Source organism: Palaemon carinicauda, chromosome 11 (genome assembly GCF_036898095.1).
Source record: "Palaemon carinicauda isolate YSFRI2023 chromosome 11, ASM3689809v2, whole genome shotgun sequence".
Taxonomy (NCBI): Eukaryota; Metazoa; Arthropoda; class Malacostraca; order Decapoda; family Palaemonidae; genus Palaemon; species Palaemon carinicauda.
This window is the reverse complement of record NC_090735.1, coordinates 18,730,596-18,756,847: the sequence shown is the minus strand read 5'-3', so window position 1 is coordinate 18,756,847 and position 26,252 is coordinate 18,730,596. Positions and strand designations below refer to the sequence as shown.

The following is a 26,252-nucleotide window of genomic DNA, read 5'->3' as shown; positions in this document are numbered from 1 at the left end:
AAGCGCCAGTATTTTGACTTTTGACGGTGTTTCATTAATATTATTTGGTTTTGATTGCAGTAACTTTTTATATTACGATGACTATTGTTTTATGGCGATGACTGGCAGAAAGTTTAAGAGTTAATTTAAATATCAACACAGACAAGTACACTATATTTTAAGGTGTTTCGAACATACTGTAATTGATGACGATACCTAGCAAAAACCATGGCTTTTCAGTTATAGTAGTCAACCCCACATAACTAAAAAAACTAAGGATTCCTACCAAGAATCATTATTACAAATGTTCAAAAACCCCAAAAATACATTAAAAACCAGTCTTAATTCCTACAAAACCTTTGATGCAACATTCTATAATTTTACCAAGACTTGTAGGTATACTCAAATGGACGCTAGGTTGTAAAGGTTACCTGGCACTTCCTGAATCCTGAATTTAGCCTTTCTACTACGGACGGTTTTTTTCCGGTATAATATGTACCCCTTAAGCAAAGCTCAGGACCGTCTAATCACTCACCATAGATCAATTTCACAAACAATTAATGATTCCACAGAACACATTCATTGGAATAGGTTGTGATCACTCAAAATTAATAAATTTTTGCTTGATTACCAAGAATTGTCTTCAATTTGGTACTTTCTGCAGTTCAGAGGTACATGAATAAAGCTTTACCATGCATTCACAGAAATCAAGTCACACAATGCAAGTACACAAAATATCTTTCCTAATGTTGATCTGAATCAGGTGGCAGTTTGTACGAAGTTAGTTGACTATGTGGCAAGACCAGGCACACTTGAAGGCACAAACAAACACTCATACAGGAGTACCGTAGTTTCCCTCCGTACAGTAAACGTCATGATCTATACTAAATGCATGTAGGTCTCTCTTTTGGAAGGGAGAACTTGTTCCTCCAGATACCATCTTCTTTTCAAAACTCATAGGGGTTGGACAGTCAGGGAAGTCTGAATCAAGGGCAGAATATTAGTACAGTGAACCCTCGTTTATCGCGGTAGATAGGTTCCAGACGCGGGCGCGATAGGTGAAAATCCGCGAAGTAGTGACAGCATATTTACCTATTTATTTAACATGTATATTCGGACTTTTAAAACCTTCCCTTGTACGTAGTACTGTTAACAAACCACCCTTTACACCCTGTAATGTACAGAACACTTAATGCATGTACTACAGCACCCTAAACTAAAACAGGCACAAATATTAAAGGCGATTTTATATCATGTGTTTCCTAAACACCTAAAAAGCACGATAAAAAATGGCAACCAATGTTTTGTTTACGTTCATCTCTGATCATAATGAAGAAACAAACTCATTTAGTGTACACATATATGTACGTATGGTTAGTTTTTGCATCGATTATATTGATTATACAGTACTGTATGTTGATTTTTTTATTACCAATGTTTTAGTTTACGTATTTTTCTTAGGACTTCCAAATGAAATCTTTTTCTTTATGACGCCGCCTGAAACGACGGCGTGTACGCTCAGTAAACAACCACGCTCAGAACAAACAAGGCATTTAACACGCATGATGATAGTGATAAATAATGATACAGTACATACAGTATTTACAGTACAAAGCATTTACAAAATATGTTACCTTACAAATATAAATTATACAGTACTTGTACGTAGCAAAGCAGGAAAACAATTTGAGAGAGAGAGAGAGAGAGAGAGAGAGAGAGAGAGAGAGAGAGAGAGAGAGAGAGAGAGAGAGAGAGAGAGAGAGATTGTTTTACGTACGTAAATGTAAATTTTAAACAAAAAAAATATGATAGGTTACAACATGTAGACTTTTAAAACCTTCCCTTTAACTTAATGCATACAGTACGTACAGTACTAAACTATAAAACAGGTTAAAGTAAAAAATAAAGATTGTTACTGTACTCACCACGAAAGAAGTTCCAGAAAAACTTGAATGACGATGGCGATGAATTTGCTGCACAGTAGAAATGATGATGATGAAGCTGATGATGTGTTCTACTGTGCAGTCAATGATAGTATTTTACGTCTCTTCAGACGGAGGTGTCTTTTCCTGGGACACCTCTTCAACTTCTTCAATTTCTTCCGAAGGCGTACTAGCAGGAGGAACTGGCTCTTTTTTGCGAGGCTGAAAAAACATTGTGATCGGAAGTTGTTGCCGCTGCTTCTTTTTTCGATCCAAGAGCATCCTGTAGGGAGTCGTGATGTCATCGACCTTGTTGCAGAATTGCATCGCGCGAACCATATCCTCGTCCCACTCTTGCAACATTTCTTTCGCCTCCTTCATATGGTTGCAGAACTTGGCGAGCCGTTCTAATGTTAAGCCCGTTTCTTCTACATTTTCTTGGGTCTCTTCCTGGGTACCCTCACTCTCTTCCTCACTTGCCGATTTCGTCAGGTCTTCGAGATCTGCGTCAGTTAGGGGCTGGGAATGGCAGTCCAACAACTCGTCGACGTCTTCAGTCGTCATGTCGCCAAACCCGTCACCCCCAATTATGGCAGCCAACTGCACAGATTTCCGTATTGCAGAGTGTTGGATTTCCGACGGAGTAAATCCCTTGTCGTCGTAAACAATATCGGGCCACAGCTTCTTCCAGCTCGCATTTACAGTTGCAGGTTTCATCTCTTGAAGTGCCTTTTGAATATTCTGCAGGCACGTGGCTATGGTGTACTGCCGCCAGTACGCCTTCAAGTTGAAGTCTTCATCCTCGTCATCTTGGGCAGCATCCACACACGCAACGAGGTCCGCCAAGGTATTCTTCGTGTAGAGGGCCTTGAACGCCCTGATAACCCCCTGGTCCATTGGTTGAATTAATGACGTGGTGTTGGGTGGCAGGAACTCAACCTGAACGCCCTCACGCGACAGGTCAGTTGCGTGTCCACCAGCGTTATCCATAAGGAGAAGGATCTTGAATGGCAAGCCCTTCTCTAAGAGATATTCATGGACTTGCGGGATGAAACACTGGTGGAACCAGTTGGAGGTCAGCATCTTCGTAATCCATGCCTTTTGATTATGCATCCAGTACACGGGAAGGAGATTCTTATTTTTGTTTTTCAAAGCGCGAGGATTTTTCGACTTATAAATAAGCCCCGGCTTTAACAAAAATCCAGCAGCATTGCCACACATCACGAGGGTAACGCGATCCTTGAATGCCTTAAAGCCAGAGGCTTTGGCTTCCTCTTTGAACAGGAAAGTTCGCGACGGCATTCTCTTCCAAAACAAGCCGGTTTCATCCATATTAAACACTTGTTCCGGCTTGTATCCACCTTCAGCGATAATGTTCTTGAAAGTCTGGTTCACGTAAGTTTCAGCAGCGGCAGTGTCAGCGGAAGCAGACTCCCCATGCAGGGAAACGCTTTTCAGGGCGAAGCGTTTCTGAAACTTCGCGAACCATCCTTTGCTGGCGGAAAAACGTTGTTTCTGACGCTGGGAATCAGTGGAGGTCCCTGGTTGAGGATCATCTACATCATCATCTTCTTCAGCATGGTCGCCATCGTCGTCATGAGGTTCCTTTGCCGCAAAATTCTCATACAAGCTCAAAGCCTTTGTTCGGATGGTGTTCGTATCCAACGCTATGTTCTTCTTCCGACAGTCGGCAATCCACACAGCTAAAGCACCTTCCATGCGTACGATCGTTTTATTACGCGTTGTAACGACTCGCTTCGCTGATCTGCTAAAGGTGATTGCAGCAGTCTTTCTAATGTTCGCCTCGTCCTTCCTGATGTAGCGAACGGTGGATTCGTTGATGCCAAAATGGCGGCCGGCGGCCGCGTAACTTCTACCATCTTTTAACATGTCGAGAAGCGTAACCTTCTCAGCTATCGTCATCATTCTTCGGTGGCGTTTAGGCTCACTACCAGCCTTACTAGAAGCAGAACGCTTGGGAGCCATTGTAACAGAAAGTTCAACAAAAAGTTCAACTTAAAACAGTCGCACACAGCACAGATTCAACTTCACAAACTTAAGAACGTCTACTCAGCAATACGCGGAAAGAGAAAGTGAACGATGCAGTCCCGCGAGAACTCTGATGCTGCGGGTTGGAGATGCGGGCCAAACACCAATCACAGGCTAGATAACAAAACTTGAGTTTTGATTCGTCATCTATCAGCGCTTGAACCAATCACAACCCGTCTTATACAGTACTATGGTGCGTTGGTTACTCATAGAAGATGTCCCGCGCACACTGAACGTACGTAGATTAAGTACAATACCGTAATAATAATAAATAATGATAATAATACTGTACAGTAATAATAATAATAATAATGATTAATAATAATAACAATAATAATTTTATTAACAACAACAACAATAATAATAATAATAACAATAATAATAAAAATTTACGTACGTACGCTATTTTACGCCTCTCTCTCTCTCTCTCTCTCTCTCTCTCTCTCTCTCTCTCTCTCTCTCTCTCTCTCTCTCTCTCTCTCTCGTACGCTTACAGTACTTATTCGAAATGTGATTTTTGCAACAAAGAATATTATTGGATGCAGTACTGTACTACGTACGTATACATACAAAAGATTCATGGAAAAGAAGCACATCCATTACAGTACACACCATTCTAATATGGTATGACTGCATCTGATTTGCGTTTCATGTTCGATTTAATTTTACTACGTACTGAATTATCGTATGATCACATTCTCTTTTCGTGTTTTATTTCTTTCTGTGCTGAATTATATATCATATGTAATGCAATGAACAATCAGTAAGAGCAGATATTACTATAATTACAGTATTAATGGAATTACAGGTAACAAAATATCGTATTTGGTTATCTTCAGATTTCGCGGTATTTTCGAATTTTCCGGAAAATCCGCGATATGTATATATATATGGGTTATGGGAAAACCCCGCGAAGTGGTGAATCCGCGATTGTCGAACCGCGAAGTAGCGAGGGTTCACTGTAGGTCACTCGAGTTCAGACCCAAAGACAAAGTCATAAATGCTGAAGTTTCCCTCCCCTTCAAGGGATTAAGTCCAAAGGCATAGCACAGTGTTGTCAACAGGAAAAAGATCTGAAACTCTGGAGACTCCTCCTGAGGGGGAGGCTCACCTGTTTCGTTAACGTTCAAAGGCAAATCTCCCGGCCTTAAGACTTGTTCAAAAGTTAAAGAGAGAAAATTTTAAAAGACAAGTTTGAAGAGAAGCCAATACAAAGTCTGTGTTATTCGGTAGCAAGAATCAAAGTGACTGTTCAGTGTATCAGCGACAGTGCGGGGCTTCCCTGCTATTGGCAGACAATTACTGGCTACTGCTGACACCTCGTTATAGGTTTTAACTGCCAAGTTCCAACTGCACTTGAATCAATCTCTTAAATTAAAGGACTCGGATTTGTATTCGTGTAGGAACAAACATAATATACTTACTCCTGAACCTTCAAATCCTCTTCTTCTGTATTATCTTTCATCTGATCAAGTACCCTTTGGGGAAGTGTTGAACGCACAATGCTGTTGGTCAAATGCTGCGCTTGAGCCATCCCTGCTGGTGGTGAATAACGTTCATGGAATACAAAACATGGTCTCTTAGCTGGCTCCAATTCTTCTTCTTCAACTTCTTGGCGTAGTGGGACATCAGCACTATGAAGGAAAATACAAACTAGAGATTGTAAAAATGTTTCATAAAAATAGTGTACCATTTATCAGAAATTCAGCAAATCAAGTAACTCTGACAGTTACAACAAAAAGACATTAAAGAAAACATTATATATCTCAGAAACTTTACAATAGCAATAATGACTCATACATCTGCGCTAATAGTTCCAAGAGGATTGCAGAACAAATAAAAGTGTTGATAACGGTGAATAAACAAAGCATATGGTAATTTGACAAGGAAGCATACAGTAAATTAATGAAGAAGCATATGGTATTAAATACAATAATCTTACTAAAAATGACAAATTCGGAGATAATTTGTATTTTTCCTAACCATACAAACCTTAGCTATTTATATGGGGTTTTACTTTCGGCGTAGGTGAAATGACGAGCCATTAGAATTTTAACGAGGGTTAACTACCCCCGCGCTAGTTAGCAAGGGGGTAGGGGAGTGGTAGCTATCTACCCCTCCCCCCCTCACACACTGGTGAACTGCTTCACTTCACTTAAAGGTAGGACTTGCCTTGGGGGACAGGGCTGGCGGGCAAATATGTGTAAATAGCCAAGGTTTGTATGGTTAGGAAAAATACAAATTATCTCCGAATTTGTCATTTGTTCCGTAACCGAAATACAAACCACGCTATTTACATGGGGTGACTTACCCCTTAGGTAGGGAGGAAAGTCCTGGCCTTACTGGCTTCGGCTTTACCCGGGGACTCAGAATCCGAGTGAGCAGCACTTCGAGAAAAAGAGTCCCTGCACCTCGCAAGTTCCTTGCTCCGCAAGAAACGTGCGGCCTACATAAGCTTGTGTGTGGAGCGTTGAAGTGTGACTCGTCCTAGGAAGTTGACCTGAAGTCCTTTAGATGGAATTCTAGCCTAGGACGTTCCCAATACCACCTCGTCAGGGTATGGGGGACGCGACAGTATTAACTTAATACAAGGAACACAAGGAAGCATGGTTTACCTGCAGAGGTTCGAGGTCAGCTATGCAGAGAACCCAGGATGCTGCTTTCCCCAAGAGAGGGGAGGATGAAGAAAGAAGTAAGGGCCAGACATACTCTTTCATTCATGCAGACTAAAACCGGGTAACAATGCCCTCAACCTTCTGCTACCTGTCCATTAAGGAGCCTGAGGTTAGACCAGCTGTTGTGCAGCCACCACAGGGCCGATTGAGAATATATCAAGGCTCCTGTGGGTCACGTCCTGCAGGTAGTGGGCTGTGAAGGTCGTTTGACACTTCCAGACTCCAGCTTGTAGCACCTGCGTCATCGAGATGTTTCTCTTAAAAGCCAGAGACGTAGCGATGCCTCTGACATCGTGTGCTCTGGGACGACGTGACGGAGGAGGATCTGGATTCAAGGCGTGGTGGATAACCCTTCGGATCCAGGCAGAGATAGTGTTCTTGGTGACCCTCCTCTTCGTCCTTCCCGTGCTCACAAACAGGGCTTGCACGCGAGGACGAACTGCAGCCGTTCTCTTCAGATAACGCCTCAGACTTCTCACTGGGCATAGTAACAGATGGTCTGGGTCATTTGTTACAGAACGGAGACTCGAGACCCTGAAGGAGTCGAACCGTGGGTCCGGCACTCCAGGGTTCTGAGTCTTAGCTACAAACTCAGGGATGAACCCGAACGTTACCTCCCCCCATCCCCTTGAATGGGCGATGTCGTATGAAAGACCATGAAGTTCACTGACCCGCTTGGCTGAAGCCAAAGCGAGCAGGAACGCCGTCTTCCAAGTCAGGTGTCGATCAGAGGCCTGGCGTAATGGTTCGAACGGAGGTCTCTTAAGAACCCTGAGGACGCGAACCACGTTCCATGGAGGAGGTCTCACTTCCGACTGAGGGCAGGTAAGTTCGTAGCTTCGTATGAGTAAAGAAAGTTCCAGCGAGGAAGAAATGTCTATTCCTTTCGGCCTGAAGGCTAAGCTTAAGGCTGAGCGATAGCCTTTCACCGCCGAGACTGAAAGGTGCATTTCCTCCCGCAAATACACGAAAAACTCCGCTATTGCTGGGATAGTGGCATCAAGGGGAGAGATACCCCTCCCACGACACCAACCACAGAAGACTCTCCACTTCGCCTGGTAGACCCCTGCGGATGATTTTCGCAGGTGTCGAGACATCCTGTCCGCAACTTGTTGCGAAAAGCCTCTCTCAACGAGGAGACGCTGGATAGTCTCCAGGCGTGAAGCCGAAGCGATGCTACGGCTTTGTGGAAGATGTTGCAGTGTGGTTGCTTGAGTAGCTCGTGTCGTGGGGGAAGTTCTCTCGGGAGTTCCGTCAGGAGCTGCAGAAGGTCTGGGAACCACTCTGCGTGATGCCATAGCGGAGTTATTAAGGTCATAGACAGATTGACCGATAGTCTGGTCTTGTTGAACACCCTTCTCATCAGACAGAACGGTGGAAAGGCGTAGACGTCGATGTTGTCCCACCGTTGATGGAAGGCATCTTGCCAGAGTGCCTTGGGGTCCGGGACTGGGGAGCAGTACAGCGGCAGCTTGAAGTTCAAAGCTGTCGCGAACAGGTCCACTGTCGGGGAACCCCACAAAGTCAGGACTTTGTTGGCTACTTGAGGATCCAAAGACCACTCGGTACTCAGACTGTCGGCGAGCACATTCCTTTTGCCCAGAATGAAGCGAGCTGATAGTGGTATCGAGTGGACTTCGGTCCACCTCAGTATCTCTACTGCAAGATGGGATAGCTGTTGTGAAAAGGTACCTCCCTGCTTGTTGATATAAGCCACTACTGTGGTGTTGTCGCTCATCACCACCACGGAGTGGCCCGCCAGGACCTGCTGGAACTGTTGAAGGGCCAGGTAGACAGCCTTCATTTCTAGCAGGTTGATGTGGAGGCACCTTTCTGATTCTGACCATAGGCCTGAGATCCTCTGGTTCAGAACGTGAGCCCCCCACCCTTCTATTGACGCGTCCGAGAACAGCATCAAATCCGGGGGGAGGACGAGAAGATCCACTCCCTTTCGAAAGTTTTCGTCGGTCAGCCACCACTGCAGGTCCGTCCGTTCCGCGGGTCCCATGGGGACCAGGGTGTCCGGGAAATCATTGCCTCGATTCCACCGGGACTTGACCCGCCATTGAAGGGATCTCATTCTGAGGCGGCCGTTCGGAACTAGACGGGCCAGGGAGGCTAGGTGACCAAGAAGACATAACCAAGATTGGGCTGGAAGGGCTTCCCGTCCGAGGAAAGGTCTTGCGACCCTTCTCAGCCTTGCTATCCTGTCATCTGATGGAAAGGCTTTGTGGAGATTGGTGTCTAATATCATGCCTAGATATACCAGTCGTTGAGTTGGAAGCAGAGAATACTTCTCGAGGTTTACCATGATCCCTAGATCTTGGCAAAGTCCCAGAAGCTTGTCTCGGTGTCGAAGAAGGGTCGACTCCGAGTCTGCCAGGATCAGCCAGTCGTCCAGATAACGGAGGAGACGGATGCCGATCCTGTGTGCCCACGAAGAAATCAGGGTGAACACTCTGGTGAACACCTGCGGTGCTGTGGAGAGACCGAAACATAGCACCTTGAACTGGTAGGTCTTGTTGTCTAGGCTGAATCTCAAGTACTTCCTGGAAGACGGATGGACTGGGATCTGGAAGTACGCGTCCTTCAAATCCAGAGTGCACATGAAGTCTTGCGGTCTCACTGCAAGTCTGACTGTCTCCATGCTGAACAGAGTTTGCTTGACAAACTTGTTCAGAGCCGAGAGGTCGATGACAGGTCTCCAGCCTCCAGACGCCTTCTTTACAAGAAAGAGTCGACTGAAGAAGCCTGGGGAGCCGTCGACGACCTCCTGAAGAGCATCCTTCTTGAGCATGGTCTTGACTTCTGCCCGAAGGGCTAGCCCCTTTACCGATCCCATGGCATAGCAGCTCAACGACGCTGGATTCGCTGTCAGGGGAGGAAGAGATGTTATGAACGGGACGCGATATCCTTGGCTGATCACGGAGATCGTCCAGGAATCGGCCCCCGAGTTGCTGCCACCTGTTCGCGCAAATTTGTAGGCATCCCCCCCCTGGTGGACACGCAGGGGGATTGCCAATCCTAGCGTTTACAGCCTCGACTGCTCCCCCTAGGATTCTTACCTCCCCTGGAGGACTTTCCGCCCTTCTTGTCCTTGACAGGAAAGAGCTGCGGCTTAGACACCTTGGCCTTTGCTGCCGGAGCTTGTCTAGATGTCCTAGACTGATGAGGCTGTTGAGGTTGTTGTTGAGGGGCTGGAGGCTTGTAGGACCGAGATGTAAGGGCCCTTTGGAGGAGCGAATCTTGATTCGACTTCCTCCACCTCTCAGCTGTCCGTTCGATATCCTTGGGCTCAAACAAACTCTCTCCAAGGATGGAGGAGTGTCTGAGCCTGCTGACATCCACGGCTGGGACTTTCGAGTGGAACCTCTCGGTGCTCTCCTTGGACAAGTCCTCGGATCGCAACAGGATGCCCAGAGACCCCAGCCAGATGTCCAGCCACGAAGTGGCCTGCATGGCACACTTCGCAACCTTCTCCTGGCTTAAGATCTCCGTAGCCGAGAATGTTACCTGCCGGGCGGAGAGTTTCTCGAGAGAAATCCCCCTAGAGAGCTCTTCCACGGAGTGGTGGAGGGGAAGAGCTAAACAAGACTCCCCCATGATCTCGAAGTACCTCCTCTGCTGTACCCGAGGAGGTGGGAGGAGTTTGTTCCCGGCAGAGGAACGGCTGGAGGAGGCGAGTTCGGCGAGGTGGCCCTCAACCTTGTCTCTGGCACTCTTCACTCCCTGGGACCAGGGCAGAGCCGCACTGGCCTTTGGGAGCTTCTGGGTACTGTAGACTTGGTCCAGGACCGTGTCCTTGCCTTCGCAAGGGGCGGTTTCGGGTCCTTGAATCCATTGAGTTGCCTCATTAGACTCAGGACCTGCCAGAAGGCATGGTCCGACTCGTGCTGTTCTCCTCCTTGTGGAATGGCAGCAAGGTCTCCTGTCCCCAGTAGCTCTACTTGGGGAGATACGTGGACGTTCTCCTGGGGTCTCGGTAGCTCAGGTCGAATCCGGGTGGAAGACTTAGGAACAGTCTTCGAGTCCTTAGGCTCCCTCCTGGGAGGGATACAGGACTCAAGCAAAGAAGTCTGGGGGCGAGCGATGGCGCGTTGGCGAGCGATGGCGCGTAGCGCGAACAGGCGAACGACTACGCACGGGCGAGTTAGCGCGTGGGCGTATCGGCGACCTGTGGCAATCCGGCGTGGGGGCGCGTAGGAGAACGCTTGCGCGCAGGCGAAGGATCGCGTGGGCGCGTAGGAGGTCGCTGGCGCACAGGAGATCGTTGGCGCACAGCTGCGCGATCAGAAGGAACCAACTGGGGCGCAGGACCAGAGGGCGAGGAAGTGCGCAATGGCGAAAGCTCGAGGGCGGGCTCAGGAGACATCTCGTGGGCGCGCCGCGCAGGAACTCGGGCTGGCTTGGATGTGCGCACGCGATGGCTGGAGCGTAGGCGAATGTCGGCGAGGAGGCGGAGGGACAGTGTCCCTGCCTGCGCCCAGATCCGGAGATCGTGGGCGCGCGGGCGAACGTTAGTGTGCATGGCGCACAACAGGAACAGGGCGAGCCGTTGTGCGCTGACGAGCAGGAGATCGTGGACGCTCAAGAGACCGATGGCGCGCATTGCGCATAGCAGGAACAGACGTGCGCTGGCGAGCTGGAGAACGCTGGCGCACAGGAGGTCTCTGAGGCTAAGGAGAGCGCTGGCGCGTAGGAGAGCGTGGGCGAGCAGGAGATCTACGGCGAGACTCAGGAGATTGGCCGGGCGCAGCAAGTCCAGAGGGATCTCTAGGACTGCGCGCGCGCAGGTAAGACCTGGCGCTCGAGAGAGACACCCACATTGTGGGAAGAGCCCTCTTGCCCCGAAGGGACCGGTGCCCGTTGGAAAACGGGGTGCGTAGGCGCCCACTGCGCATCAGCGTCCAGGAACGGGGATGGAAGACTGGAAGGTCTGGCAGGCGTCGGAGATCGCGAACGATCTGCGGAGAGGTCCAAGGAAGCAGCTGCAGCGGTCTGCTCTCGACGTGGAGGTTCCTCTGCGGGGGTAGTCGAAGGCGAAGATGCGAAAAGGCGCCTCCCAACTCCCTTGTAGGGAGAAGAAAGGCCTCAACGGCGAAGAGGAGGGTGAGCCTTACGGCGAAGACGACCTCGAGGCACAGCAACACCATCATCTGTCCTCCGAAGAGGAGTCTCTGTCAGTGCACTCCCCCGAGGGGGAGAGTCACCCGCAGGAGAGACCGTTGGACCCAGCTCCTCCCTCGAAGGATGTTCGGAGGGGGGAACTGAGCCTTCAGCAACAACCGCAACCGCAGCAGAGGTTTGACCCGACCCGTCGGAAGCCTCTGCCACAACAACGTCGACAATAGACAGAGGATCTACCTCTGCTATTACCGGCAACTGTTTGACAGCTGCACCCAACTGGATCAGGTCAAACAGGGCTTCCTTGGAGGGCGAGCCCTTAAGTCCCAAGGAAGCCAAAAGCTGTAAGAGATCATCATTAGTCACATGGTCATCAACAGAATCAATGCCCTCCCCCGGAGCAGGAGGTGGAGCTGCCTCGCTATGGGAGGCAATGCCCTCTCCCGAACCCCGAGATTGGGAAACAAAAGAAGGGCCTGCGTTACCACTCGCCGGCCTCTCGCGAGAGACCGATCGAGTGGGAGATTCGGAGGAAGTTCGGGCGGCGGAAGAAGAGTCCCCGGAGCCTTCCTTCTTCAAGGCAACCCTTGAAGGAGAACTTTCCCGCTTAGGCTTCTTCTTACGCCGCCGGGCAAACCTCTCCCACTGGGAGGTAGGACACTCCCTGCACTCACTACATGTATTATCCCTTTCACACCGTTGACTTCGACACTGCGGGCATAAGGAGTGAGGGTCCGTCTCGACCGCCGACATGAACGTTCCACAAGGGCGGTCGGGGAGTCCAGGCCACTTCCGCATGATGGGAAGAAAGGAAGAGGCCAACTTCAAGCACACAAGCTGAAAGAAAAAGCAAAATATTAAGGCTGTCAACAATGCGAGGGCGAAGCAGAGACGTCTGCTCATCGCCCGAGCCAAAAGTGAAGTGGAGCAGTTCACTGGTGTGTGAGGGGGGGAGGGGTAGCTAGCTACCACTCCCCTACCCCCTTGCTAACTAGCGCGGGGGTAGTTAACCCTCGTTAAAATTCTAATGGCTCGTCATTTCAGCTACGCCGAAAGCAAAACCCCATGTAAATAGCGTGGTTTGTATTTCGGTTACGGAACAATTAAGTTTTATTTTTCTTCAGCTCTCAGATTTTAGACAATGTATCCAGGGCCAAAGGCCTTACTGGGAGAGAATGTTCCTATAATCAGATGCATAAGTTTGTGAAGGTGTGTAATAACAATTTTGGGGCAACATATACCAACATTAAACTACTTACACACTTGACTTGAGATTTTCTGTAATATTTTCTAATAATCTAAACTGATATATGTCAAAATACAGTATTGTACACAGAAAATGTTATGAAGTCACTCCAAGCAATGTAAATAATGCTTAAACAAAGATTGCTACTATAATGATGTAATAGGGTATCTACATAATAAAAATATACAAACTGGTACCTGTTGAAGCTTGAAGTGTGTGCAATAATTAATGGACAGGTCTAGCAGCATTTAACTTACTTATTATTGTGATGTAAATTAAATCCCAGTGAGTAATGGTGAACTATTTTAAAGTACTGCACAATAGTTGAAAAGTACTTTATCGTTTCATGTGCATTTGGCCCAAGTACATATGTATTGATTCTGTAAATCCCAGGTACAAATACTCAAGATTGTGTACTAAAGTACAGTACCAGAACTTGCACTTGAACCAAAGCCAGGTAAGTGCATGTATACTGAATGCTTTACATAAATGAATGTTTTACCACAGCAAAATACGAGCACAATTTTCTCGAAAGTATCCACTGTTTACATTTCCTGGTTGTGGTAGTCTAATGGAAACATCTCTAACCAAAGACCAATGGGTCAAGAGTTCAGACCCCTCCTCACCCCAATAGTTTTCCCTAGTTTCTGTAACCTTACTCTCCTTATGAACTAAGGAGGAAAAATTTGGAGAACTCTATAAGTCTTTGTATACACTGAGCCTTCTTCATCAATTGCCTGGTCCTCCATTAGTCATAGCTTGGGTGGAAAAGGGGCCAAGAGGAATGATAATATCTATACTTTATTGAATATGGGTAGTCTCCAAGTTTGTATTCACACAATGCAATCAAAGAAACAGAGTTACCAGAACACAATGGGGAGAGGCAATGAGCATAGATTACATTTGAAGCGAGAATTTTGTCCTATTTATATTATATTATCTTCATGGCTATAAATGGTTGTACTATCAGTGAAAAGATTGTAAAGTGTGTTAGGGTTCACTCTCCTCTGCTATCAATTCTAAAGTCTGATTTGTAGTCATCTTACATACCCCTTGCCATTGAAAATGTAGGAATTTTCAATTTAATCTTACTGCACTGGAAAGAAAACAGAGTTTGACAGAGTTGAGTCCCTGTGGAAAGATATAGGTTTAAAACTTCACCCGCAGTCATTGGATGGTGAACGAGAAAAGAGACCATGGGGCAAGAAAGATCTGGGGACACTTTTTGTTGCCAGATCCATGACTTTGGTTTTTACACTTTTAACGTCATTGCAGCTCATTTCTGCCGCCCATCATAGACTGGTAATGATGCTTTCCCATCGGACAGTGTACAATCATGTGAACACAACCTAAGTCAATGTGTGACAAGCCCAATGACTCTCACTTGCCTCTGCTAGTGTTGAGACTTCCAAACTTTGATTTGTGCAAGTTTCCCTCCAGCTCATTCACTTCAATTGTCCATCTGGACTATTTTTGTTCCTATTCACACTTTCTATAATTAATGGAATCACTTAAACAAGCAGTTACACAGGTAGAAGCAAAGGTGAAAAATCTCTTTCCTTATGACCTTTTGGCTCTGAACTGAGATGGATGGTTGAGGAGGGAAGTAAAACCTAAAGGACTCAAGTCTGTATAGCTAGAAAAAATAAAAATTAATTAAAAAATTTGTGATATGTTCCGACATAAAACATGACATTTTCAAGTAATTTGTATTTTTCCTAGCCATACAAATCCCCATCCTTTAACTAGGGAGATTGTTTCAGTGCGAGATGGAATCGGTCGCTGAAGTTGGATAAAAAGTGGTTATCCAACTGGTGAGGATGCAGGTCAAGGGAGCATGGCGAGAAGCCCACCTCCTTTCTAGTCGGAAAGCCCTCCCCTTTGACCTTTTGGCCAAGGACTGAGAAGCGTAGTTGAGGAGGGAAGTTGGATTAAAGGACTGGTTTGCAAGGATAGGAAAAAAAATTACTTGAAAAATTTGTCATTTGTTCCTACAAGTCATCCAAAGTCTCGTCCTTTAATAAGGGAAACACATTGTTTGATGGGTTAGAAGTCCCCTGGAACTGAAACTGGAAGGTTAAATTTTCTTCCGTGGAAGTTATTAACGTTTGTTCTATGGAGAAGCAAAGCGAGGACCACTGCCACCCGCTATCAGTCTTTCATATGGATGAAAGACTGATGGGATCTGTGTTGTACATGTATACATGTACCTGATCAAAATTTGGAGATCCCTTTCCCTGAAAGGGGCATCAGTTGGGCACAAATATCAAGTATGATGATCAATGGGCTGGCATGAGATTCATCATCTTCCTGCTCATTACAGGGGGATGGGGAGAGATATTTATCTAAACTTAAAGAATGACGCTCTGAAGTGAAATTTACCAGCATCTGGTCCAACCAGCATATAATGTTTCAACCACTTTGTCTCCAAGAGGGCACACAGAAGAAAGAGGAGCCAATCCTATTACCAATTCTTCCAGAGTTACATCTACACGTTACCATACAGTGGGAGCAGCGCTGATTACAAAGCTTGAGCAGCCATCACAGGTTCATAAACACAGGTGTCAAGGGACTTGTGGGTAAACTCCCATAAGTAGAAGGCCATGAAGGTGGTCTGCCTCTTCCAAATACTGGTCTTCAGTACTTCACCCACTGACAAGTTTCTCCTGGAGGCTAAGGTGGGGCTAATACCCCTGACCTCGTGAGCTCTGGTCCTATCTTGCACCTCTGCTCTCTCTTCAGCCAAGGAATTAGCTCTTTAGATCGTCTCACAAAGCCAGAAAGAGAGATGTACCCTGACACCTATCTCTTGGATCTGCCACTACTAACAAACAGTATTTTCTTGTTCTTTCAGTGATTTGCATATTTGTTTTCTTCTGTTGATATTTGTCATCATTAATCATTACTATTTGCTGATTGGTAAGGATTATATTTAAGATACAATACATTATCTTTTTGTTATAAATATGACACAGTTTTCTCTATTTGTTAGTATGAAGCGTATAATTATTCTATTCCTAGCAAAAGGCAGGTGCCTCATAATAGGAATTTTCAGCTAACGGATCGAATTACAAAGTTCGAAAGAGATAGTGTTCTAAGCACCTCTTTCTTGGTTCTGCTCGTGCTAAGCAAGAATAGCTGACACTCAAGTCTTCTTCATAAAGCACTCCAGACACCTCACAGGGGACAAAACCCTCTTCTCTCTGTACCTACTGTATATGCATCACATAGAGAGGGGATGGAGAACGGCTCAAACCAAGGGTCGTGCCAAGGCAGGGTCCGAGTTTGGCCATGTGCCTTGGCACTAGACTAAGGAGCTCCTATAAAGCTCGGAGTGGGACACTAAGGCAGAAAACCTTTCGCTCGCTTAACCTCTTCACTGATCATAAGGCAGCAGAGAGTTTTGAGAGTCAGAACCTTAACTGAGGGCTTCTCAAAGGATTGTCCGAGGAAACAAAAACACCTAGATTGCTTGAAGTACTTCCATGCATAAGCAACTCCTTTGAAAAAGAGCGGTCTATCCTTTCCGTCAAAAGACCATGCTCAAGTCTGACAAGTAGCCTTGATGGTGGCTACTGAGAGGAGCTACTTCCTACCAGGAAGAGGAGGAACTCCATGATCTGGCTTAGAGATGATCCGACCTGAGAAGAATCCTTTCTACGATATCAATCATAGAGGATGGCCCCCTTTTCCTGGGAGAGTGAGGGCCAAAGGAGTTCCCTCAGTATCTCGACAAGGCAGAGTGGGAAACCATTCAATATGACACCACCCAAGAGCCACAAGGATCAACTTCAGTCCCACATGGTAAATTGGTCGATGGAACAAGGTTGAAATGAGGAAGGGCGTAACCATCCATGTGATCCCAGGGGTGTTGGAAGGCAACTTTGAAAACAGACCATCGGTCTGAATCGGGGGAAGGAACCCTGGGGCACTTCTTCTTTAGCTGTATGATGAACAGGTCGATCTTGGAGAACCCAACAAACCAGAAGCCTTTAAGTTATACCTGGCTGTAGGGACTACTATGACTCTACAGCCGTCCCTTGGCAACTAATTGTGTTTGCTAATCCATTCTTCTTGCATGGAATGTATTTCACTGACAACTCCAGAAATGTATCTACTTCCTTAGCTTGCAGAGCTACATGCAAGCCAAATGTTAGTGTTGTCGCAAACCATGGTTAGTGAACTGTATATTTTATGAAGCGAAGGTCCAAAATGTTCCATCGTTGCAACTAAGTGCCATTAGAAATGTGAAGAAGGTTAGAGTGGCCACTTAGTTATTTTCAAACTATAAATACTGAAATTATGTCACACAACATTTGCTAGATACTGTACCATCTTCTCTCATTAGGCCTATAGCAATGAGGTCCTTGAGAAGGTGAGCAAGATGAAAACTGCAGTTTGAAAAATCTCATAAAATCCTACTGTCAATAAATATGATTTTTAAAATATTTCTAAATACTAACGGTTTTACTTTGCGTAGATTTTACATTACGTCTTTCACAAATCCAATAATTCTTTTGCACAACTAAGCCAAAACCCCAAAAATCTCAAATTTTTAAGGTAATTTAAAGTCCTTTAATAGGAGATTGATTCAAATGCAGCTGGAATTCAGCAGTTAAAACATATGACGAGGTGATGGCAGTAGCCGGTACTTACCGGTCAATGGGGAAAGCCCCACCCCCTTGCAGGTACAGTAAAGTCACTTTGATTGCATCTGGAACATTCGGGGGAGGTGATGGTGTGAAGTAAAATTAAAGGACTCAGGTTTATATAGTTAGGATAAATGCAAAATTACTTTTAAAATTTGTGATTTGTTTCTACACGAATACAGACCTTTGTCCTTTAACTAAGAGCCTCATCATTAGCTGGGAATGAAATGACAAATTCGTAGATAATTTGTATTTTTCCTAACTATACAAACCTTAGCTATTTACATGGGGTAATTACTTCGGCGTAGCTGAATGACGAGCCATAGAGTTTTAACGAGGGTTTCCTACCCCACCGCTAGTTAGCGGGGGGGGGGGGGGGTAGCTAGCTACCCCTCCCCTCTTACACACAGCGGTGAATAGCTCACTTTACTTAGAGGTAGGACTTATCTTGGGGGACAGGGCTGGCGGGCACATAACCGTAAATAGCTAAGGTTTGTATAATTAGGAAAAATACAAATTATCTACGAATTTGTCATTTGTTCCGTAACTGAAATACAAACCACGCTATTTACATGGGGTGACTTAATCCTTAGGAAGGGAGGTAAGTCCCCTGCCATACTGGCTTTGGCTTGCCCGGGGGCCCCGAACCCGAGTTTATTAACAGAACTCAAGGGTTGAGGGGCCCCTGCTCCTCGCAGGCAGTTGTGAGACTGCTGCGGCCAACGTAAGTTGTGTGAAGGTGAGCAGTGACTCGTCCTAGGAAGTTGACCTGGAGTTCTTCAGATGGAAATCTAGGCTAGGACTCTCCCAATACCACCTCGTCAGGGTATGGGGACATGACAGTATTACAACTTAATACTAGGAACACAAGGGAGCATGGTTTACCTGCAGAGGTTTGAGGTCAGCTGTGCAAAGGACCCAGGATGCTGTTTCTCTCCAAGGGAGGAGAGGATGAAGAAAAGAAAAAGGCCAGACAGATCTTTTCATTCACACAGGCTAAAACCGGGTAAAAATGCCCTCAACCTTCTGCTACCTGTCCAATAAGGAGCCTGAGGTTAGACCAGCTGTTGTGCAGCCACCACAGGGCCGATAGAGAACGTATCGAGCCTCCTGTGTGTCACGTCTTGCAGGTAGTGGGCCGTGAAGGTGGTCTGACGCTTCCACACCCCAGCTTGCAGGACCTGCGTCACCAAAAAGTTCTTCTTGAAGGCCAGCGACGTAGCCACGCCCCTGACGTCATACGCCCTAGGGCGACGTGACGGAGGAGAGTCAGGATTCAAGGCCAGGTGGATTACCTTACGAATCCAGGCTGAGATGGTATTCCTGGTGACCCTCCTCTTCGTTTCCCCGGTGCTCACGAACAAAGCTCGCACCTGGGGGCAGACTGCAGCTGTTCTTTTAAGATACAACCTCAGACTCCTGACTGGGCACAGTAGGAGATGGTCTGGGTCATCTGTTACAGAACGGAGACTCGAAACCTGGAAAGAGTCGAACCTAGGGTTCGGCACTCCCGGGTTCTGAGTCTTGGCAACAAACTCAGGGACGAAGCTGAACGTGACCTCCCCCCATCCCCTTGAATGGGCAACGTCGTATGAGAGACCATGAAGTTCGCCGACTCGCTTGCCCGAGGCCAAAGCTAGCAGGAACACCGTCTTCCAGGTAAGGTGGCGATCAGAAGCCTGGCGTAGTGGTTCGTAGGGAGGTCTCTTAAGAGACCTGAGAACTCGAACCACGTTCCAAGGAGGAGGTCTCACTTCCGACTGAGGGCAGGTAAGCTCGTAACTCCGTACGAGAAGAGACACTTCCAGCGAGGAGGAAATGTCCATTCCTTTGAGCCTGAAGGCAAGACTTAAGGCTGAGCGATAGCCTTTCACTGCCGAGACTGAAAGGCGCATTTTTTCCTGCAGATAAACGAGGAACTCCGCTATTGCTGGTAAAGTGGCATCGAGGGGAGAGATACCCCTTCCACGGCACCAACCACAGAAAACTCGCCGCTTCGCCTGGTAGACTCCTGCGGATGACCTGCGCAGGTGGCCAGACATCCTTTCTGCAACTTGTTGCGAAAATCCTCTCTCTGTGAGGAGACACTGGATAGTCTCCAGGCGTGAAGCCGAAGCGAAGCTACGGCTTTGTGGTAGATGTTGGAGTGTGGTTGTTTGAGTAGCTCATGACGTGGAAGGAGCTCCCTCGGGATCTCCGTGAGGAGCTGCAGGAGGTCCGGGAACCACTCTGCATGATGCCATAGCGGAGCTATCAGGGTCATCAAGAGATTGACCGATGTTCTGGTCTTGTTGAGTACCCGCCTCATCAGACAGAACGGGGGAAAGGCGTACACATCGACGTTGTCCCACCGTTGTTGGAAGGCATCTTGCCAGAGAGCCTTGGGGTCCGGGACTGGGGAGCAGTACAGCGGGAGCTTGGTGTTCAGAGCCGTAGCGAACAGGTCCACTGTCGGGGAACCCCACAAAGTCAGGACTTTGTTGGCTATCTGAGGATCCAAAGACCACTCGGTACTCACTATCTGCGTCACTCTGCTCAGACTGTCGGCGAGCACGTTCCTCTTGCCTGGAATGAAGCGAGCCGCTAGTGAAATCGAGTGGACTTCGGACCATCTCAGGATCTCTACTGCAAGATGGGATAGCTGTTCCGAAAAGGTACCTCCCTGCTTGTTGATATAAGCCACGACCGTGGTGTTGTCGCTCATCACCACCACCGAGTGGCCCGCCAGGACTTGGTTTAACTTCTGAAGAGCCAGGAATACGGCCTTCATTTCTAGCAGGTTTATGTGAAGGTACTTTTCTGATTCTGACCACAGGCCTGAGGTCCTGTGGTTCAGAACGTGGGCCCCCACCCTTTGTTTGATGCGTCCGAAAACAGCACCAAATCCGGGGAAGGGACGAGAAGATCCACTCCCTTTCGTAGGTTCTCGTCTGCCACCCACCAACTGAGGTCCTCTCGTTCCGCAGATCCCATGGGGATCAGGATGTACGGGGAGTCGAGTCCTTGACTCCACCGAGACTTGAGTCGCCACTGGAGGGATCTCATCCTGAGGCGGCTGTTGGGAACGAGACGGGTCAGGGAGGAGAGGTGACCGAGGAGACGAAGCCACGATTGGGCTGGGAGTTCCTCTCGATTGAGGAAAGGTTTTGCAACCTTCCTCAGCCTTGCTATCCTTTCGTCTGATGGGAAGGCTTTGCGGAGATTGGTGTCTATGACCATGCCTAGATATACCAGTTTCTGAGAGGGCTGCAGAAAGGACTTCTCGAGATTTACCACGATCCCCAGATCTTGGCAAACTTCGAGGAGCCTGTCTCGGTGGCGAAGAAGGGTCGCCTCCGAGGATCAGCCAGTCGTCCAGATAACGAAGGAGACGGATGCCGATCCTGTGAGCCCATGAAGAGATGATGGTGAAGACTCTGGTGAACACCTGAGGAGCTGTGGAGAGACTGAAACACAGCACCTTGAACTGGTAGATCTTGTTGTCTAGGCAAAATCTTAGGTACTTCCTTGAAGACGGATGGATTGGGATCTGGAAGTACGCGCCCTTTAGGTCCAGTGTGCAAATAAAGTCTAGCAGTCTCACTGCAAGCCTGACCGTGTCTGCTGTCTCCTTGCTGAACGGAGTCTGCTTGACAAACCCGTTCAGGGTCGAGAGGTCGATGACTGGTCTCCAGCCTGGAGAGCGTCCTTCTCCAACATGGTCTGGACTTCGGCCCGGAGGGCCTGCCCTTTTGCCGATCCCATGGCAAAAGAGCTCAACGACACTGGGTTTGCTGTCAGGGGAGGTAGAGAGGCTGTGAACGGGACGCGATAACCTAGAGAGATCACGGAGATCGTCCAGGCATCCGCCCCGAGTTGCTGCCACCTTGTCGCGCAACTCTGAAGGCATCCCCCCACTGGTGGACATGCAGGGGGATTGCCAACCCTAGCGCTTCCGGCTTCGGCTGGTACCTCTAGGGTTTTTGCCTCCCCTGGAGGACTTTCTGCCCCTCCTGCTCTTGGCAGGAAAGGGCTTAGACACCTTGGGCTTCGCTGCGGTGGTCGTCGTCTTTGTGTCCTTAGCAGGACGGGGCTGCTGGACTGCTGGAGGCTTGTAGGGCCTCGATGTCAGGGCCCTATGGATGAGGGAATCCTGGTTGGATTTCCTCCACCTCTCGGCAGTGAGCTCCACGTCCTTAGGCTCAAACAGGCTCTTATCGAGAACGGAAGAGTATCTGAGCCTGCTAGACTCCGCACTGGGTACCTTATGATGGAACCTCTCAGCCACAGCGTCCCGACGCTTGAGGATCGTGTTGGCCCACAAGCTCGAGACTTGGTGGGACAGAAACTCAATGGTCCGTGTGCCCGAGAGAAGAAAGGTTTCCAGCGCTTTCCTGGTGCTTTCTTTGGAGAGGTCCTCGGACCGCACCAGGATGCCCAGAGACCCCAGCCAGATGTCGAGCCATGAAGTCGCCTGCATGGCGCACTTGATGACCTTCTCCTGGCTCAGGATCTCAGTGGCTGAGAAGGACACGTGCCGGTTGGAGAGTCTCTCGAGAGGGACTCCCCCTGTGTGTTCTTCCACGGAGTGATGCAAGGGAAAACTCAGAGAAGACTCCTCGAGGATCTCAAAGTACCTCCTCTGATGGACTCAAGGAGGAGGGAGGAGCTTATTACCGGCACTCGATCTGCTGGAGGAAGCAAGCTCAGCGAGCTGGCACTCGACCTTGTCCCTGGCACTCTTCATCCCTTGGGACCAGGGCAAAGCTGCACTGGCCCTAGAGGGTTTCTGAGTGCCGTAGACGCGGTCCAGGACCATGTCCTTCCCTTCACGAGGTGGGACCTCAGGGTCTGGGATCCCATTAAGGTTCCTCATGAGGGTCAGGACTTGCCAGAACGCGTGTTCTGACTCCTGGTGCTCTCCTCCCGAAGGACTTGCAGCGAAGTCTCCCGTCCCCAGTGGCTCTTCCTGGGGGGACACGTGGACATCCTCGACGGCTCTAGACGGTTCCTGCCTGATCCTAGCTGACGATTTGGGAATCGTCTTAGAGTCCTTAGGCTCCCTCCTGGGTGGGATGTAGGACTCGAGAAGCGAAGGAGGCAGGTCCTTCTCCACCTCTGGACGAGAAGACCTCTCGGGAAGAGGAGGAACCTCCCCCATTGGTGTGGTGGGGGGAGTATTCCTGCTTGTCCGACTCTCCTGAGGAGGGGTAATCCTCCAGGGGAGGGCGAGAAGGTCTGAGGGGGAGTAGGAGCCTTGCGTAAGGATCTGCGCGGGGACAAAATAGGCCTCGAAGGAGGATCCACGGGAGAGACTCCTCTCTTCCTCTTCAGGGGGGAGGAAGCTGCCGCTGGTTCATGACCCGAATCAGAGAGGGCTGGCTTAATCGGCTGCACAAGAGCTCTGACTAGAGTGCCGAACCAGGGCTGCTGTCTGACAGTCGCGCGGTCGGACACTCCCTCTGGAGGGAAAGGGATCGAGGGATCCATAGGAGGAGTCGACAAACGAGGGTTCGCCTGCAGGGCTGAAAGAGAAGAAGAATCCCTCGACCTGTCCGGGGAGCGCCCCCCCTCTGGCGAGCGCGCTGGTCTGCGCTTGCGGGGAGGGGAGCGCGACGAGGAAGGGTACGCCTGGCGGCGATTGCGCTGGGGCTCGTGCATCGGGCCCTGGTCAGGGTCGCGCGTGGATGGATGGCGCGATACTGGAAACTCGCGCCCACCCGCATGGGCGGGGGCGGGCGCGATGGCGCGCAGGTGGGTGTTCTGGAGCGATGGCGCGGTGGCGACAGCGCGGGCGCGTGGGCGCGCAGCAGCTGGAGCGGGAACATGGCCGCGAGAGCGCGTAGGCGATGGCGTAGGCGTGCGGCGATCAGGAGCTGGAGCAGGAGGAGGCCAAACACGCGGGCGCGCAGCGACCTGGCACGGCTCCGAAGGGCGCGAGATAACGGGGGCGCCTGAGCGCGTATCCGGAAGAACCGGCTGAGGGCGCGTTAGCGCAGGAGCAGGGTCGCGAGCGACCTGGGGGCGAGAAGGTTGGCGCTGTTCTGATAAGACCGGCATACTCGCCTGTGGGCGCACTGGCGATCATGGGCGCGCATCAGGATGCGGTCGCACCGGAATGTGCTGCTGCGGAGGCCGTGCGGGGGGAGCCGCGTTAGGGCGCTCTGGAGTTCGTTGGGCAACCTTAGTTGTCTTAAATACAGGAACGGGGCGCGTAGCAGGAACAGGGTGCGATACTGGAGCGTCGTGCGCGATCGTATCAGTAGCAAGCTCGTGCGGTCTAGAGGGAGAGCCCAGAGGCGGCCGTGCGCTAACTTGGGAGCCTCTTGGGCGACGCGCTGAGCTGTAGCGACGCGTGGTCGTGTTGGTGAGGGCGTGGGCGCTGGTGCTGGAACTGCACGGGGACGCGTATCGCGCATCTCCCTAGGTGGGCGCGATGGGTCTAAAGCAACGCTTGTGAGCGCTGGTACTGGGACCGGGCGTGGGCGCGTGTCGCGCATTTCCCCTGAAGGGCGCGACGAGTCCGCAGGAACCTGTGGACGCCTCTGCGCCAACTCAGGAACCTCCTGGACCGAGCGCGATGAAACAGGAACTGGGGGGCGCCGAGGTGCTGGAGGGCGCGTGGGCGCAGGTGGCCACTGGGGTACCAGTGGACGCATACGCGCCATATCAGGAACTGGCCGCGTGGGCGCAGGTGAGCGCGGTGGCGCTGTATCAGGAGCAGGGAGCGAATGCGCAGTTGGGCGCTTGCGCGCTATTTCAGGAACTGCTGGAGGGCGACGGGGCGCGAAGGGCGTGGGCGCGCAGGGGGACCCTGGCGCGTAACAGGAACAGGGGGCGCGAACGCCTAAGTTTGAGCGCCAAGGCGCTATGTCAGGATCAGCAGGAACATCGGCAGGCGGGCGCGCAGGCGGTGCCTGGCACTTAGGGGCGAGAGGCGCAGTTTCGCGCTCAAGTCCCTGCAGCCCCAAAGGGCCTGGAGACTGCGCAGAGGCAGTATCAGGTGGCGCGTGAAGCGCATCAGGAGCTTTAGACGTAGATGGTCTGGGCGACAGGTCACAATGTCCCGAAGGACGACCATCCTCCGAAGGGGATCGCGAACGATCCCCGGAGAGGTCTAGGTTGGTAGCTGGCAGGACAGGAGAACGGCGAGTCGTCTCCTCCGCAGAGGAATGTGGTGACGACGAGCCGAAGAGGCGCCTCTTAACCCCTTTGAAGGGGGAAGGAAGGCCTCTACGGCGAAGGGGAGGGCGAGCCTTCCGCCTTATACGCCCACGAGGGGCCGTGGGATCAGCAGGCTGACAATCGATGGGCCTCCGAAGAGGAGTCTCTGTAAGTGAACTCCACCGAGAGGGAGTATCACCGGCAGGAGAGACCGTGGAACTAAGCTCCTCCCTCGAAGGATGTTCAGAGGGGGAGTCAGAGCCTTCCGCTACCTCAGCCACAGGAACTGCGTTTGGCTAGACCCACGGGATGTTTCCGTCACAACAACGTCAACCACAGACAGAGGATCTATCTCCGCTGAAGTTGGCGATTGTTTGACGGCCGCACCCAGTTTGATCATGTCAAACAGAGCTTCCTTGGAGGGCGAACCCTGCAGCCCCAAGGAAGCCCAAAGCTGAAAAAGATCATTATTAGACACAACTCCCTCCTCCAGAGTGGGGGGGGGCAGCCGCCTCGCTACGGGAGGCAACGACCTCTCCCTCACCTCGGGATCGGTTAACAACATTACGGTCTACGCTACCACTCGCCGGCCTCTCGGAAGAGGCCGGTCGAGTGGGAGCTTCAGAGGAGGAAAGGGTGGCGGAAGAAGAAGACCTGGGATTTTCTCTCTTCCGAGAAGCCTCCGAAGGAGAAAGATCCCTTTTAGCCTTCTTCTTACATCGCCGGGCAAACCTCTCCCACTGGGAGGTAGACCACTCCCTACACTCAATACACACGTTACACCTATCACACCGTTGGCCCCTACACAGAGGGCATAAGGAGTGAGGATCCGTGTCCACGGCCGACATAAAGGTACCACAAGGGTGGCCGGGAAGTCCAGGCCACGTACGCATGATGAGGAATAGAGGCCAACTTCACACACACACTGAAAAGAGAAAGCAAACAAAATTATGGCAGTCAACAAAGAGGAGAGCGCTGACAGGTCTGTCGTCTCTCCGAGCCAAAAGTAAAGTGAGCTATTCACCGGTGTGTGTGAGGGGGGAGGGGTAGCTAGCTACCCCTCTCTACCCCCCCCCCCCGCTAACATGTGTGTGAGGGGGGAGGGGTAGCTAGCTACCCCTCCCTACCCCCCCACTAACTAGCGGTGGGGTAGGAAACCCTCGTTAAAACTTTATGGCTCGTCATTCAGCTACGCCGAAGTAATTACCCCATGTAAATAGCGTGGTTTGTATTTCAGTTACGGAACAAACTCCTTTTACCAAAATGGCTGGCTAAAATCCAGGGATTGCTGATCTCTGACCTGATAATGTGCAGAGAATAGTATCTAAAACACCTTGTGAACCAGAGTCGAGAGAGCCGTCATGCTCATGGCCCGGGCAACCAAGGCTGTTGCACAAGAAAATCTTATTTCTTTGACTAGTAAGTATGTCATTTAAGGCATAAACAATTTGATAGATTTGTCAGT

The 26,252-nt window shown here is 49.7% G+C and overlaps 1 protein-coding gene across 1 annotated transcript in view; it reads right to left on the bottom strand.

Annotated features, from left to right (window-relative positions):
• Positions 1–26,252, bottom strand: part of LOC137649985 (large ribosomal subunit protein mL37-like) — a 66,111-nt gene that overhangs the window by 34,577 nt on the left and 5,282 nt on the right. The window contains exon 3 of the mRNA XM_068382983.1: positions 5,375–5,584. Within this exon, the coding sequence (XP_068239084.1) occupies positions 5,375–5,584 (210 nt within the window). The remainder of the gene's footprint in view (positions 1–5,374; positions 5,585–26,252) is intronic.